The 17,118-nt window shown below is 39.5% G+C and overlaps 1 protein-coding gene across 1 annotated transcript in view; it reads right to left on the reverse strand.

Moving 5' to 3' along the window:
- CEP112 (centrosomal protein 112) overlaps positions 1-17,118 on the reverse strand; it is a 300,119-nt gene that overhangs the window by 100,418 nt on the left and 182,583 nt on the right. The window contains exon 21 of the mRNA XM_036341573.1: positions 15,699-15,929. Coding sequence (XP_036197466.1) covers positions 15,699-15,929 — 231 coding nt within the window. The remainder of the gene's footprint in view (positions 1-15,698; positions 15,930-17,118) is intronic.

Below are 17,118 nucleotides of genomic sequence, written 5' to 3' on the forward strand. Positions count from 1 at the left end.
TGAACTCTAACCTGGGAAATGAAGACATAAGTTGATGTAAAGTGGAAAATGGTAAGATTAATGAATTGGAAGTCCCTTTGGGGGAAAAATCTCTTGGAGTGAGGATGCTACACTAAGTGAGTTAGAAAGATGAGGGCTGGGGAGAGGTAGAGAGAATGGAAGGCCCAAAACCAAGATTTTGAAGGTGGCACAGTTCTTGGATTGGCAAGAGCTCTAGGTCATAACCACGGGCAGGTGTCTGCGGAGAAGAGCGATGAGCTCTTACAATAAGCAAGAGGCTTGTGGGTTTTAAAGATTCTCATCGATGGGTCAATGCACTTAATGCCATCTTCGCAAAGAACAAGTATGCTCTGGGTAGGAGATGCTTTGCTCAGTCTAGTCAGTACAAGGTACAGCCACGAAAGTGAAGTCAGATGAGTGAGATAGTGTTTCCAGTAAAATTTAAATTTCTTAAGAAAAACATTATTTAATTAAAGTTAAAAAAATTTTAATTTTTTTAACTTTATCAATGTCCTATTTAGAACTGAAAGCTAAGTGGAATTTCTGCAATAACAAAATGCCTCATGTTTGGTCTGAAACTGTAAACTGAAGTGGTATTTTACTACTAAAATATAAAAATATATGTAAAAACCACTTTTGTTTTCTTTCCATTAATACATATTGTTTTCATTGCTTCTTTCCAATTATAATCATATGTATCAAAAGCACCTTTTTCTTATTGAAACACATCTTGTTTTCTGGGATATTTTCATGGAGAAACGGCTTTCTCACCCTGTAGATGATTCGTGCCTAGGAAAGGAATAGACCTGCTCAATGCTCTGCTGTTCCTTAGGAGCCCGGAGAAAACTCCTTCATGTCTCTCCAGGCAGTGGACAAGGGCACCACGAGCTACCAAGCAGTGGTCTACCCATTTACCACTGAAGGTTTTCTTATTGAACTACTAGAGGTCCAGTGCATGACATTTGTGCACTGGGTGGGGGGTCCCTCAGCCCGGCCTGCACCCTCCCAGGGAGCAGGCCTAAGCTGGCAGTCAGACATCCCCTAAGGAGTCCTTAGCACTGCTGTGGAGGCCAGAGAGGCTCCTGCCACTGCCACCGCTGCTGTGCTCGCCAGCCGTGAGCTGTGAGCCCCCAGTGGGAGTGCTTCTCAGCCAGAAGCTGGGCTCATTGCTCCCTAGGGCTGCTTCAGAGGGAGAGGAGGCAGGGAGAGGCTCCTGCCACTGCTGCTGCGCTTGCCAGCCGTGAGCCCCCTGTGGTAGTGCACTGACCACCAGGGGTAGCTCCTACATTGAGTGTCTGCCCCTTGGTGGTCAGTGCACATCATAGTGACTGGTTGTTCCGTCCGTTCGGTCATTTGCATATTAGCCTTTTATTATATAGGATAGGATTTTTGGTTCCTGCTATATATTATGTCCACGAGGAACCAATCAGATTAACATGAAATGTTACAATGGAACAAAAGAACTTCAGTTTTATGTAGGAAAAAGGCAGCCTTCCAAGTAAGCATCCCTAATCTCCAAAGACAATGCAAGGCAACCTGGCAGCTCCCAAAGTCAAAGTGACTTTTAAGTGCAGCTCTTTACACAGGCAGAACTTTCTACACACATCAATGCAAAGCTTAAAAAAGAGGAGTTATGTCTTTTAAAGATAAATGTATAAAACTTTAGAATTTATGCAGGGTAAAAGGTTGTTTTTAACCTTAATATTAAAAAAAGGGAAACATTGTTTTTCTAAAGCTATTATTAAATAAGAATTATTCATACAAAATAAAAAATTGATAGTGCAAACTAAAGCACAAAGTGAAAATCCAGCATGTGAATTTCACATAACGAGACAATGTATGGGAGGACATCCGCTCTGATGCCACAGAACCCAGGTGACTGGCAGGACAGCATACAGGGTTACTCCTCGATCATCCTATATGGGAACACCAGGAAAGGTCTAGTGTTTGTCCAGGGAACTGACCAATAATTCTTCTCAAAAAGGCATGTGAAGAGGATTCCATTAAGTTGAGTGGATCTGAGATCAAATCCAAAGTGATCAAATAAGAGCTGAAATACCAAATATTCAAAGACGCCAATCAAGGCAGAAATATGAAACACAGGTAAGGTGGCTGGTGAATGAAAGTTGTGGGTAATGAGGAGCTAGGAACCCAAATTGCAGTCTAGTTGGGAATGAGGAACGTGGTAAGCTGCATGAACTGGTTCATAAAACCAATATCTTGTGAAGCAGGAGCTTCTGTCTTTTGCTCATGGTGACTTTATTGAGCCAACAGATGGCTAGATCAGCCAGTTAATGGCATGGGGAGAAAACAATTGCTAGCATAGGTTTGGAGAACCTATGCAACTTGTAGCTGTGCAACCATGATGGAAAGGCACTTGAGAAGGCACAATGTATCACTTTTGGAGTATTATTGCCAAAAATGCATAACCTCAATCTAATTAAGAAAAAGCATTAGACAAATCCAAAGTGAGAAACATTCTACAAAACAGAACTGTTGTGAGTAGTACTATTCAAAAGTGTCAAGGTAATGAAAGATAAGACTGAGGAACTATCACAGATTGAAGGAGACTAAACAGATATGACAAGTATATGCAAAATAAGATCCTGGACTGGATCCTAGAACAACAAAATAAGATTAGTGGAAAAGCTGGTGGAATTTAAATAAGGTCTGTAGTTATCTACCCAGGTAAATACAAAGCATCTTACCAATGCTGATTTCCATAGTACAATGATTGTACTATGGATAAATAAGATGCTGGTATGGAGGAAAGCTCAGGGAAAGATGTATGGAAATTCTCTGCATTATTTTTGAAACTTTTCAGTATGTGTAAACACAAAGTTTAAAAATAAAACTTTTAAAAATGTCATCTGTATTTTGTGTAAGTAGGGTTTTTATAATTACTGTTTGACATTCTCCCAATGCAGCCTAAGCTCTTAGTTTCCCATTTTATCCCCTTGGACTGCTTGAGAAAATTCTTCATATCTAGTGCCAAGTCAAACATTGTACTTCAAGGACCACCTCCTCCATAAAACAGCCTCTGGTTTCTACAAACCTCCTCAGGTTTCCAGCACTGGACCCTACTCTAGGATTTTATTATGTATAGTTATGTAGTTTTAAAAGTTCCTTTATGCTTGTATTTCTCATTATCACCACAATAATAAAAGTTTCTAGAAGGCAGGGACAAAGTTACATTCCATTTTGTGACCAGCACTGAGTTAAGTGTAGAGTAAATGCTTATTGCATCGATGTTGACTCATTCACCCACAAATTATTAAGGAAACTAGACTTGGAAGTTCTCATCCCCCCATTTATTCCTCTTTTGTGTTATTAGACACCAAATGGACCATTAGCTATGATCTAGGTGTGACAATTCTAGTAATTTCTTATTCTTAGGAAGTCTCTAAAATATATGATACAGTCTTCAATTTAATAAAGTCATCTGGGTTGAATAAACATATTAGAATTATAATAATTAATAAAAACATAGGCCTAAATTATAAATCTTTAAAAGCTCATTTAAAATCTGTTAAAATTCCTTATTTGATAATAATATGAAATGTATAACAAAGCAACTGTCACAAGTAAGAGTCAAAGATTTTGATGTTTCATGAGCTATTTTCCATGACCCAGGGTTGCCTCCTTAGAGTGCTCTAGGATGTCCAGTGATGTTAGACTCACGCAGTGGGAACAAATGTCCATTTTCTTTGCCAAGAAAATACCATAGATGAATATTAACAACAGTTTTGTTAGCCAAAATTCACATCTGCACACACTTAAAAATCTAGCTTTTCTTTTTTTTTCAATAATAATTTGTAATACATTCTGAAAATTACAAAAAAAAAATATTAGTACTCAACACCTGGGTGCTTAAATGGTGTTTTAGCCATCCATGCAATGATAGAGCCTATACTATTATTGAAATTGAATAGCATACTCTAAATTGTGGATATATGTATATGTATACATATTAGTAACATTTTGGGGCATATATCTCAGGCTTTAAATACACATACACAGGGGAAGAGAGAAACAGTTACAAATCAGAATAAAAAGTTCAAAATATACTATAAAGATGTAATGAATCAAAGGAAATAAAATATTTTAGGAGGAATATAATTTAAAACATGGGAGTTAAAGATTTTTTTTTCTACACAATATAAGGATTCTAATATTTTTTAATAAAAACTTCTCAACTATCAAAATATTATGTATTTTAAAAAGGTCATTCATTCACTGCAAATGACATCATAAACAATTTTTTTTTTTTACCAAGTTTTTAATATGTGTGTGGAAAAAATACAGGATGGAGCAAAAGTAGGTTGATAGTTGTGAGTATGTGAAACACAGAGTTAATTCTTGGATTATTATTTATTAGCTAGAGACCTGGTGCATGAAATTTGTGCACTTGGGGGGGGGGCTCCCTCAGCCTGGCTTGTGCTCTCTGGCAGTCCGGGAGCCCTTGGGGGATGTCCAACTGCCGCAGAGGCAGGAGAGGCTCCCCCCACTGCCACTGCGCTCGCTAGCTGTGAGTCCGGCTTCTGGCTAAGCGGCATTCCCCCGTGGGAGCGCACTGACCACCAGGGGGCAGCTCCTGCATTGAGCATCTGCCCCCTGGTGGTCAATGTATGTCATAGTGCCGGTTGTTCTGTTGTCAGGCTGAAACTGGCTCTCCAACATCCCCCGAGGGGTTCTGGATTGTGAGAGGGCACAGGCTAGGCCAAGGGACCCCACCGGTGCACGATTAGGGTTGGGGAAGAATGCAGGAAGTTGGCCAGCCAGGGAGTGACTGCGGGAGGGTTCCAAGGTGTGTCGGCCCACCTTGCTCAGTTCCGATTGGCTGGACCCCCAACAGCAAGTTAATCTACCTGTCGGAGCATCTACACCCTGGTGGTCAGTGCACGTCATAGCGAGGAGTTGAGTGGCCTTAGCATTTCATTAGCATATTACGCTTCGATTGGTTGAACGGACGACCGGACACTTAGCATATTAGGCTTTTATTATATAGGATTATTGCATTTTCCATACAGACAACTGCACACCTGCTTTTGTATATTTTTGGCCTGATCTCAATACTGTTGTAATTGCAAAAATTTTGCAATATTTAAGTACTAGAGGCTCTCGATTCAATGCAATATTTAGAATATATGCATAAGCTATATTATTTTAAAACATTTAAAATAATTTTGATTTTTAAAAAGAATGATTAATATGGAGCCAAGAATAAGAAGAATGTATCTTAGAAAGAGGCATTTAAAAATATCTATCACTTTTCTATCATATATTTGTGTATATTATTATTTTTAAAAATCATTTATATGTCATGAGACACATAAACTAAACATAAAAATTAAGAACCTTTGCATTTTGAAAGATACTGTTAAAAGAATAAAGTTAAGCCACTGACTGTGAAAGTGTTTGCAAATCAGCTCTTTCAAAGGACTTGTATCTAGAATATATAAAGAACCCTCAAAATTCAATAATAATAAACAACTAAATATAAAATTGGAAGACATTTAAATAAACACTATGTCAGCAAAGATATTCAGATGACAAATACACATATGAAAAGATGCTCCACATTCTTATTAGGGAAATGCACATGCAATTAAATACAACCTATTAGGGTGGTACAATAACACTAGACACTCGACACTATAAAGTGCCAATGAGGATGCAGAGCACCTGGGGCTCATACATTGCTGATGGGAATGGAAAACGATACAGCCACTTTGGAGAAAGTTTGGCAATTTCTAATAAATGAAAAAATATATTTAGCATAAATTCAGCAACCCCATTCTGCTATTTACCCGTGAAATAAAAAAATTTATGTTCACACCAAACCTTTATATGAATGTTTAACAAGCCAAATATTTCCAGCTGGAGAATGGATAAACTCTGGTACATCCATGAAATTAAATATTATTAGCAATAAAAAAGAATGGACTACTCATGCCCACAACAACGGATGAATTTAAATGGATGATGCTAAGGAGAAGAAAACAGATTCCAAAGGTCATATACTGAATGATTCATTTTGTATATATACCAGAAAAGGCAAATCTACAGTCACAGAAAATGGACAAGTGGCCACCAGGAGTTAAAGCCAGGGGGTAAATGGGGCTGACAACAAAGGGGTGGAGGCATATTTGTGGTGATGGGACACTTCTTCATCTTGACTGTGGTGACAGTTTGTCAACATTTACAGAATTACATATAATATATATGCAAATTATATGCAAAAATGTTTTAAAAAGAGAGGGATGAATGAAGAGTTACAGAGCACAGGAAAGCGTGATTTCTTTGATGGGGACAGGGAACGGTTTTGAGTGAGGATGATGAGCTCACGTCTTCCAGGCAGAGAGAAAACACGTGAAGCCCTAAACGGAGTGTTCACAGCCTGTACAAGGAAAAGGAGCATCCGCAGTGGGCAAGCACAGACTGTACCTGTGTGTGTGTGTGGGGGGGGGGGGGGCAATTAAGACAGGCAGAAGATACACTTCATACTCGTTATGACGGTTATTCTACAAACAAAACAAGCTGAAACAATGGTTGAAACTGAAATGATGGTTGGCGATGATGTGGAGAAATGGGAACCCTGGTTCACTGATGGTGGGAATATAAATGGCACAGCGGCATGGAATACAGTTGGGCGGGTTCCTCAAAAACGTAAAAATAGAATTACCGTGTGATCCAGCAATTTCACTTCTGGGTATAAAGCAGGAATTCAAGGAGGTATTTGTATACCCATGTTCATATGTGCATTACTCACAGTAGTCGAAAGGTGAGAGCAACCCAAGCATCCATTGATGGGATGCATGGATAAACAATGTCTTATATACACACAATGAAATGTTATTCAGCCTTTTTAAAAAGGAAATGCTGACACATGCTACAATATGGATGAACCTTGAAGACGTTCTGTTAAGTGAAATAATACAGTCACAGAAAGACAAATCTTGTTTGAGTCCACTCATATGAGGTACCTAGAGTAGTCAAATACATAGTGATAGAAAGGAGAATGGTGGTTGCCCAGGGCTGGGAGGAGGAGGAAATAGGGAGTTAGTGTTAATGGGTACAGCTTAGGTTTTGCACGATGAAAGAAGTTCTGGAGATGGATGGTGGTGATGGTTGCACAATTTAAATGTACTTAATGCCACTAAACTGTAAACTAAAATATTAATTAAAATAAGTAAGGAGAAAAAAGGAAAGGCAGAAGAGGAGAAATGGGATTGTGCAAATGCTTGGCCAGAAAGCTAGAGAGCTGGGCAACCTCACTTTGTTGTGGGCAATGGCACTTAGTAAGTTCCTAAGCAAGGGAGGGCAATGCTATTAGCTTACAATCTACCTTGTCCAGAAAGCTGTGCCTGATTCTACCCTCCCCCCCACACACACATACTTCCTGACAACTTGCTGGGTGTTTCCCAGGGCATGAGGTCCAGATCGAGACAATGACTCTAATTTCAGTTCAATGCAATCAGTTTCCTTTGTTCCATTATCCCTGACCATCAACATAAACCTCTTTGAGGGTAGAGGCTGTTTTCACACTGCCAGTACTGACTCCAGCCCAGCAATGAGACAAGATGTTTAGAAAGACCCCTGTCTCAAGAGCACAGAGGGGTCTCAGTCTTACCTTCTCTGTGAGGTTAGATGGTCCTGTGTCCCTCAGGGGCCTCAGACTACCAGCCTGCCGTGTTTCGAGGTCATTACTATTTTCTCCTCTCGTTCTCATCAGACCTGGGGCTTGGCTTTCCGTGTGAGAGGAGTAGTCTAAAGTCAGCGGGGTCCACATGCCCTCTGGCCCCCATGGAGGTGGCAGAAGCAAGGATGAGAGCCCCTGAGCTGGCTGTGGCCAGTGAGACCTGCTTCTCTGGGATGCTCATGAGGGCTCAGCCTCCCTGCCCTGATAGAAAAGTGCCTAGGGCCAGGGGTAGGGTATTTGAGGGCCCTCCCACCTCAAGTAGGGGTGAGCAGGGACAGATGACATCACAATCACGCTGCTCAGTTTCTGATGTCAGTCAATGCACATCCTTTTCTCTGCATCTCTGATCCTCCGGGGACAGAAAAGGGGAGAGAAGTCGAAGATGCCCAGGGCTCAGGGCCAGGACAACAATATAACTAGATGGTGACTTTTGGACATTCCTGTTTAGTTTACACAGTGGTTAAAATATAGAACATTTAGAAGGGACTGAACAATACAGTGTAAAAGTCACATATAATCCCATCCCACAGAGAAATGAAGTAGCGGATTTTCATGTCTCCCCGTGTCTGAGCTTCTCCCTGGCTCTTTTTCGTGATCTCACATCCCATGTTAAAACCCGTCCGAAAGCCAAGGTGGCTCCAACTTTAAAATATATCCAGAATCTGACCGCCTCCACTGCCGCCATTCTGGTGACGCCACCGGCATCTCTGCAATGCCCTTCCTGGGCTTCCTCCTTTGTTCTCAACAACTAGAATGATCTCAGCCCAAGTCAGATCGTACCACTCCTTGGTATAAAACATGGTACACACCCAAACTTTTCCAAGTTGTCATTTGTGCATGTTTTTCCTATTGTCAGTTAATTTATTTTTATGTTTAGAGGTATCATTATAGTCCATTATATCAAGCTGTGGCTTATACACCCAGAGGAAAATGACCATTTGAAGTTTTGTGCAGAATATTGTAAAACTATACTGGATGTTGTTTGTCAACCAATTTGTATAAATCTAAACTCTTTGAGGACAACATTTAATTTAAAATGTTTAAGGATACAACATTTTATATTTTTAGCAAAGGGAAAGATCAAAGTAAAAAGAACAGAATTGAGATTAAAAATCCATTTTAAGCCAAAATGACAATGTCTTCATATTAATCCTTTAATTATAAATTTTAAAGGTTTAAGCAGTTCCTATGACCTGAGCTGTGAATAATTATGCCATGTGGAGCTTTCCTTACATTGGAAAAAGATGCTGAGTTGTTGCTCAAAGCCTTCCAACGACTTTAGGCTGGCAGAGCCCCTTCAAGCCATTCAAATTACAGACCGGGAACCCAAGCCGGTAAATGCTATGTCAGTTTCATAAAAGCTTTTTACTTAGTAAAGCACAGGGTAGAAAATGTTTGATGTATTCATGTTTTTAAATATCAAATTGTGAGGCTCCATACTACTACTTATAATAAAGAACTTGCAAAGGATTACACTAAATGTAAATTTTTGTGTGTATCATAAAATAAAATGATAAAATTAAAAGGCAAATATCAAAAAAATATTTGCCACAAAGATAGAACTTTTATTCTAAATATAAAATGAGTTTATAGAAAGGTGATGAGGAAAACATTAGAATGAAAACTGGCAACTCCCGAAAATGAAATGTGAAAAACAAATCTGTTATAAATGTTCAACTTCACTCTTAAAAATAAAGGAACGCCTCAATCAATAATGCTACATTAATTAAATGGAATATCATGAAACAATGAAAACTATATTTTCAAAGAATTTCAAATGGTATAGGTATATTCTTAGCATAACTTTTAAAAAAGCAAAAGACACAACAGTTTAATTATTATAATCTCAGTTAACACAGCTATTTTACATTCACGTCAAATGGTTACTACCGGTTTTCTCTGGGCGATGGTAATAACAAGAGACTTTTACAATCTTCTCTTCCATGTGTTCTAAAATATCTTCTATTTCAAGAAAATTTATTTTTAAAATAGCTGAATATAGTTCTTAAACAATGGCACATTTTAAATACCAATGTTTTCATCAGTCTTCTAAAAACTACCCACTACCAACACTCAGTACTGTTCTTTAATTTTTCAAAGGTTCATATTTTATGGATCTTGTTTTGATTTGGTTGGAAAAGATTTGAAAAGACTAGAAGAGCAGCGTTAGTGATGCAAATGTCAATCATTTATTCTCTGGGATTCCCTATTTCAGAATTTCTACCTTGGGGAGGTATTTCATGTTTTTCTCACCTCAGAGCTACGAAACATATCATCTCGGGCTAAATCGCCCCTGGCAGAACCTACAGAGGACCTGGGCTTAGGAAATCTTTTATAACCTGAACACTGCCAGGCTGCTGGAACAGCCCATACCACAGGGGGTGTTAATTAGATTATTTATTATCCTGACGTCATTCTCCTCTCCTCTTTGAACCTTAATTTTATACTTAACTAGAGGCCTGGTGCACAAAATTTGTGTACAGGTAGGGTTCCTAGGCCTGGCCTGCCATCAGGGTCGATTGGGGCCTTCCAGCTGCCGGCCGGGGCTTTCCTTCCCCGGCTGCTGGCTGCTAGCTGCTGGCTGGTGCCCTCCTTCATTCTGCGCTGCCCCCTGGTGGTCAGCACATGTCATAGTGAGCGATCGAACTCCCGGTCTCCTGGTTAAACTCCTGAGGGGACACTTTGCATATTACCCTTTTACATATATAAATAATAGAACCCCCTTGATTCTGATTGGATTTTGAACTGCTAGCAAATACTTTAATTTTCAGATTTATTTAAACGTGGTAAAACATTGTCTTTTATAAGGTACAATAAGAATTCAAGTAAGACGCACAATTACAAAATAGTCTAGCAACAGAATTACCTACCACCTATTAGTGCTAATTTAAATTTTTATAATAAGAACTCAAATGTCTAGTTTGTGTACCAAAAATTCAAACCACAAAAGGGAAAAAAAAATTGATGCTATGTGTTTAATTTATTAAGTAAGATGGAGGAAATTACAACATTAAAAAACAAATAAGTATTTGACTATAAAGATAAATTAAAATCAAATTTGAGTAAATCAATACAATATTTTTATTTATCCATATTATCACTCACAGAGGCTAACTGGATTTCGCAGTGCAGCATCCTTCTTCCATTCACACACAGCATGTATGAATGCCTACTTTGACCCAGGCCCCACCCATGATCCTGGAGCTTTAGAAACAAATATTTATTTATTTATTTATTTATTTATTTATTTTTTTAATATATTTTTTATTAAGATATTACATATGTGTCCTTGTCCCCACGTTACCCTCTACCTCCCCACCCCCCCACCCCACCCCCGCTTAGAAACAAATATTTAAAAGGACTGTTTTCAGGGCACCCATGTCCAGGTCTTCACTGCATTTAGAAATGGCTAAACCCCTTTTATTAGTTAAGTAAAACCATTTATCAATCATCCAAAATACAAATTAATCTTCATATCAAGAACCCAGCACTTACAATTTTGTCATATGGACTTTGGGGTTGGCTCATTCCATCAACCCAGCAAGAACAAAACTCATGGTGGTAACCACCAGCCCACGTAGGGCTCTAGACTTTCTCTGCCAAGCCCCCACACTCTGATAAACCTTTACCCACGTCAGTTAAAATGACTGTGCTCAACCTCATTTCTAGCTTCTTGTGTGACTTCTGTCCTCTGTTCAGTTCAGGAGCACTCCGTCCTTTCAGGCTCACACTGCCAGGGCTAGTGTCTTTCTAGACACTAGCAGGACAGAAATGAACAAGATAGTCAAGGTCCTGCTAATGGAGCTTAGTCCCGATGGGATAAATAGAAAATAAATATGTGAAAAAATTAAAAGATTATTGCAGATAGCGAGATGAGCCTTGAAGACAATGGGAAAAGGTCAGATGGTAGAAGTAGCAAGACTTGAGATACAGAGGTCAGGGAAGGACACTGACAAGTGCAGACCGATGAGGAGGAGTGTGAGTGGCCACGGAAAATCATGGAGAAGGACATTCTAGGCAGAGGGGTGGCAGGTGCAAAGACCTGGAGGCAGGAGAGAGCAAGGTGGGTCCAGAAACAGACCAATGTCTTCTGTGGCTGGATCCTTGTGGCCAAGGGGAGAGGGTCAACCTGAGCTGGTAATTTCATTCACACCCTCATCTCTCAGATCAATTACCCCTGGTTCTTTGCATCATTAAGCTCTTCCTCTCCATCAGTTCTTTCTCCTGTATTTCAAGACATTTTCAGCCTAGAAAGGTATTATCCTTAACTCCTGCTGCTCTTTGGGACTCCACCTCCCTTTTAATATCAGATTTTCCAAAAACAACAACAACAATAGAGCGTTCATGAATCCCCACTTCCTCCCTACTCTCTCACTTACCGTGTTTCTGTCCACACTATCATTTTCAGTGCTTTGTCCAAGATCATCAATGACTTCTCAGTTTCCAATCCTGTGACCTTTCCACCACCCTTATCCCTCCTGATTCTCTGTCACATTCTTGAAAATACTTCTTTCTAAACATTCTCTTCCTTTATTTCCATGAAAACTTATTCTTCTCATATTCCTTTTACCTTGATGACCCTTCCTTGACTATTTTCTCCCAGACTCTTAACTTAAGCTCTTTCTTCACCACTGTTTTCTATTTCCCCTCCTGAACAGGCCCTCTTTGTAGGTGACTCCTATGATTCACCTATGATTCCCCACAAATGTTCCTTCAATAGCAAATGAACATCACAGCTAGATGTAGTGATGGCATTTCCAACTCAACATGTCCATAACGGAATTAATCTTTTCTTCCTGGAATCAGAAAGTCCTCCTACATTCCCAAATGATTAAGGATTGGTTTATATTTAACCATTCTAATCAATGCCATCTCTGAGATGCTTCTCAAGCATGTCTCCTCATCCTCACTGCTGTATGTTCACAACCTTCGTACACCTCTAGTGTGTCCTCAGGACCTGAATTAATCAGGTCCCCACCAACTACTTCCCTGCTATGGCAGCTTGCCAACACTGACAGATTTTCCTAATAATCACTTGGCTATTGACACTTCATTTCCTCAAAATCTTCAGTAGCTTCGTACTGTTTCCACAGTGAAGCCATAGGCTTATCACAGCTTTGGAGACTTGCAATGATTTCTAGCTGTCTCTTAGCCTCATCACAGTCACTCTGCTTGACTGACCTCTATGACATGTGCGCGGTTCTGTTTGCTCCTACTGTTGTCCCTTTGGCTTAGAATGCCATCTTACATATCTACTTATGTTTAGTTCAAGTGACATCTCTTCCAGTTAATCTTCCCTGATTGCCTTAACAGAAAAGAATTCTCCCCCCCAATCCATACTCTACCTCACATTACAATTGTGTGTATGTGTCTTGCAGTCGCTGCTTTTTAGAATCTACTTGAAGACAGTACCACTTTTTCCTTTTTTCTGTGTGTCCCCACAGTGCTTGGGATAATGCCTTTCTGAGATATAGGAAATCTTCCAGAAATATTTGCCAAATAAATTACCCAGGGTTTCTAATGCTATGCTTTTGTTATTAATTAGTAATACATATAAACCTATGCTTGAAAAATTCTATCCATTAAAAAGAAATATTTAAAACATTTAAAATGTGAATATACAATACAGAAAAATCAAGGCCTAAATTGTATGCTTTTTAAAAAATATATTTTTATTGATTTCAGAGAGGAGGGAAGTGGGAGAGGGAGAGGGATAGGGAGAGAGAGAGAAACATCAATGATGATAGAGAATCATTGATTGGCTGCCTCCTGCACGGCCCACTCTGGGGATCAAGCCCAAAACCAGGACGTGTGCCCTGACTGGGAATCGAACCTTGATTTCCTGGTCCATAGGTTGATGCTCAACCACTGAGCCCCACCAGCAGGGCTAAATTTTATGTTTTATGAGTCTGGCTTTGGTATGTCCAAATTTCTTAAACGGAGCTGCACTGGTATCTGCGCCATTCAAGGCCATTTACTTAGAATGATTTTGAACTGATGGCAGATATGACTGAAGTCAAGGAGAGGTGTGTGAGAATTACCAGAAAGGTCCCTGCAACGTCACTTTCACTCTCCATTAGTCCCTCTTTTATTTGCTATTGTCAGAGCACTAAATCTATTCCACATAGGGAAATATCCCTACTTCCTGAAACTGTGTATTTTAGCATCAAAATACTATCATTTTGTACTGCTTTGATGGAATTATCACTAACATCCTCCCTCAGATATATAAAAGGCATCTCAACTGGAACACATCCCAAACACCCAACCTGTCGTTCTTGCAGTCTTCCTCCCATCAGTGAAGGGTCACTCCTTGTGTCCACTGGCTCTAGCCAGTCACCTTGGAAACATTCTTACCTGCTCTCCCCCCCCCCCCCCCCCCAGTTTCCACCTGAACCAACAAGAAATCTGGCCAGATGTACCTTCAGAACATTACCCAAATCTGATCAGTTTTTACTACCATCACTGCTACTGCCTGAGGCCCAAGCCTCTATCATCTCTTGTCTAAATTCTTGCAATAGCTTTTAAACTAGTCTCTCTACTTCCTTCTTTGCCCTCAATTCAGTCTATTCTCAGCGTTAGGAGGCAGAGAGATCCTTTCAAAGGTGAATCAGATGTCACACCTCTGCTCAAAACCTGTCAAGCCTCCTCTACTCAAGGAGAGTCAAAGCAAAGCCCTTTCAAAGGCCCAGACACACCTACAGGGCCTGGTCCCCCTCTGAGGTTTTGTCCTTAACCTCATCTCCTCCTCCTTCCTTCTCCACCTCCACCTCGTCCTCCTCCTCTATCATCATTTCCAGCCACAGTGGCCTCCTTGCTGTTCCTCCAAGAAGCCAGGCTCCTTCCCACCTCTTTAGGGACATTTTCCTATATATTACTTGGCTCAGAGCTATGCTGCTAAGGGCAAAGCTGGCTGAAATGTGACTCTCAGATAAAATTAGCTACTACAAAGTAAGCACCTTGGGTTCTCGCTCCATGTAACATCAATGGAGTAGTGCCTAGCACGGTGTTGTATACACTATGAAGGCTTAAAATTATTTAAAGACAAAGAAGAGAGGAAAATCAAACAGAATTAGAAGATTCTTCAGCTACGCTTTTCAAGTTCTTTCTTTATCCCAAGGTATAGATTGGCCTTAAGAAACTCAAGGGACGATTTACATTTGTTATGCTTGGAACAATTCACATTTACTACCCGATTAAAAGATTTACACTTTTCCAAACATCAAAAGAAAGAATATTTGAGATTGTTCCTGGAAGATAATTCAACCCCAAATATGTCAATATTATACTAACATTTATTTCAAAAATATATAATTTTTTAAAAAATACATTTTATTGATTTTTTACAGAGAGGAAAGGAGAGAGATAGAGAGTTAGAAACATCGATGAGAGAGAAACATCAATCAGCTGCCTCCTGCACATCTCCTACTGGGGATGTGCCCGCAACCAAGGTACATGCCCTTGACCGGAATTGAACCTGGGACCTTTCAGTCCGCAGGCCGACGCTCTATCCACTGAGCCAAACCGGTTTCAGCATCAAAAATATATAATTCTAAATCTTTTCCTAATCTGAAATATCAATCTGGGAAAATATGCCATCATGTATGTTACACTTCTAAAAACTGTAACATTTAGAAATAATTATTAGACAATCTGGAAAATATCTGACACTTAGTCTCAAGAAAATTCAGGGCTACAGCCCCAGCATTCCTAACCAGTATGATATTTGACAATATTATAATGTTGTATCACAGTGTGTATTTAATTGATACTGAATGGGATATTCTATGCAATTACTTCAAAGAAAGTCAACAAAAAAAGTTAGGAAATTCCCTATATGATTTTAGTGGTGCTTAGAAATACAAAAAGATACTCAAATTGCTCATTTGAACAATTTGAAAAGTAATTCTCTGTCCCCCACCTTCCAGAGATGAAATGTGAGGGTGGCAGCCATGGGTTTCACTCTGTCTATAAAACATCGAGGTGGATACCTTACCTTTTCCAGCGTCATCTCCGTCTCAGCTGCATGAGTCTTTCTCAGCTCTATTTTCATCTTCTCTGATTCAGCCTTCAGTTTGCTGACAGTAGCCTCATGGTCCCTGGCAGCCCTTTGCTTCTCCTCTTCACGGAGAAGACCGAGCTCTACCAGCTGCTGCTTCCGCTGTGTGTTCACATTAATCAGCTCTTCTCTCAGCTTGTGAACTTGGGCCTCCATGTCAGCAATAACCTTGTTGTGAAAAATGAAAAAATGGGCAGAGACTATGAATAGGAAAGTCATAAAAGTCAAGCAGTTCGGCAGGCCAGATATTCTGAGAGGCCCTCATGATATGAAATAACTAGATTCCATATAAATATAATTTTCCTCTTCCTCTGCTCATAGAAAGAGAAATACCCAAAGGGAAAAACAAAACAAAAATCACACACATGTACAACTGCACGTGCCAAAAACAAGAAGAGCAGTAAGCACAGTCAGAAGGCAAGGTACCTGAGGGCAAATGCCCTTATTTGCATTGCACCTTCAGGGGGAAGGAATATGGGACTGAACATGATGCCATGGATTAAGTCAGAGAGCCTGTAATAGGCCAAAGTGGTTCCAGATCAGTAGTGTTATCAATGCCCACCTGAAGCTAAAACAAATGCCCTTCTCAGAAAAGCTCCTGCAGTTGAATGTCTCCAAGTTTCCCATAAATTAAGATAACCCAAAAATGAGATCATATTCAAAAATTACTAAACCCAGAAGAAAACCACCACTGATAAGAGTCAACACAGACCGATTCCCCTGGCCAGCACTTCAGATATCAGAATTATCAGAAAAAGCACATAAAATAAACATGTATTAAATATTTAAAGAAACAAAGGATGGAATCATAAATGAATAAACCAGGAGAGATTAAGCAAAAATGGCCAGATTTGAGAAAGAACCAAAAACAATTTGCAGCAAAGAATTTTTTGTATAAAAGGTAGACTAAATGAGTTAAGTTTCAATATTGCAGAAGCAAGAAGTGGTGAAACAGAAGAGAGGTTTTTATAAACCACCCATAATGCAGCACAGTAATATCAGAGGATAAAAACTATGAGATGTTGAAAGTTATGAAAGGTAAAAAAAGAAGATCTATTACATGTCTAGAGTCCCAGAAGGAGAAAAGACAGGGGAAGATATAAAACTATAGTGACTGAGAATTTTCCAGAACTGAGGAGAAGCAAGAATACACAGAAATAGTGAGCAGAATAATTATCAAGCAGACAATATAACTTATCAAATCCTGAAGGATGGAGACAAGCAAAAGAAATATGTAGCCCTAACATGTTATGCGCTTTTAAAACTTTAATTTTTTAAAAAGTAGGCAACCACTTTAAGACATTGGTAATATAGAACAATTTCTGGTAAGACTGTTAAAAACAAGAAAGAAAACACA

The sequence above is a fragment of the Myotis myotis genome, unplaced genomic scaffold (assembly GCF_014108235.1).
Source record: "Myotis myotis isolate mMyoMyo1 unplaced genomic scaffold, mMyoMyo1.p scaffold_m19_p_17, whole genome shotgun sequence".
NCBI classification, from domain to species: Eukaryota; Metazoa; Chordata; class Mammalia; order Chiroptera; family Vespertilionidae; genus Myotis; species Myotis myotis.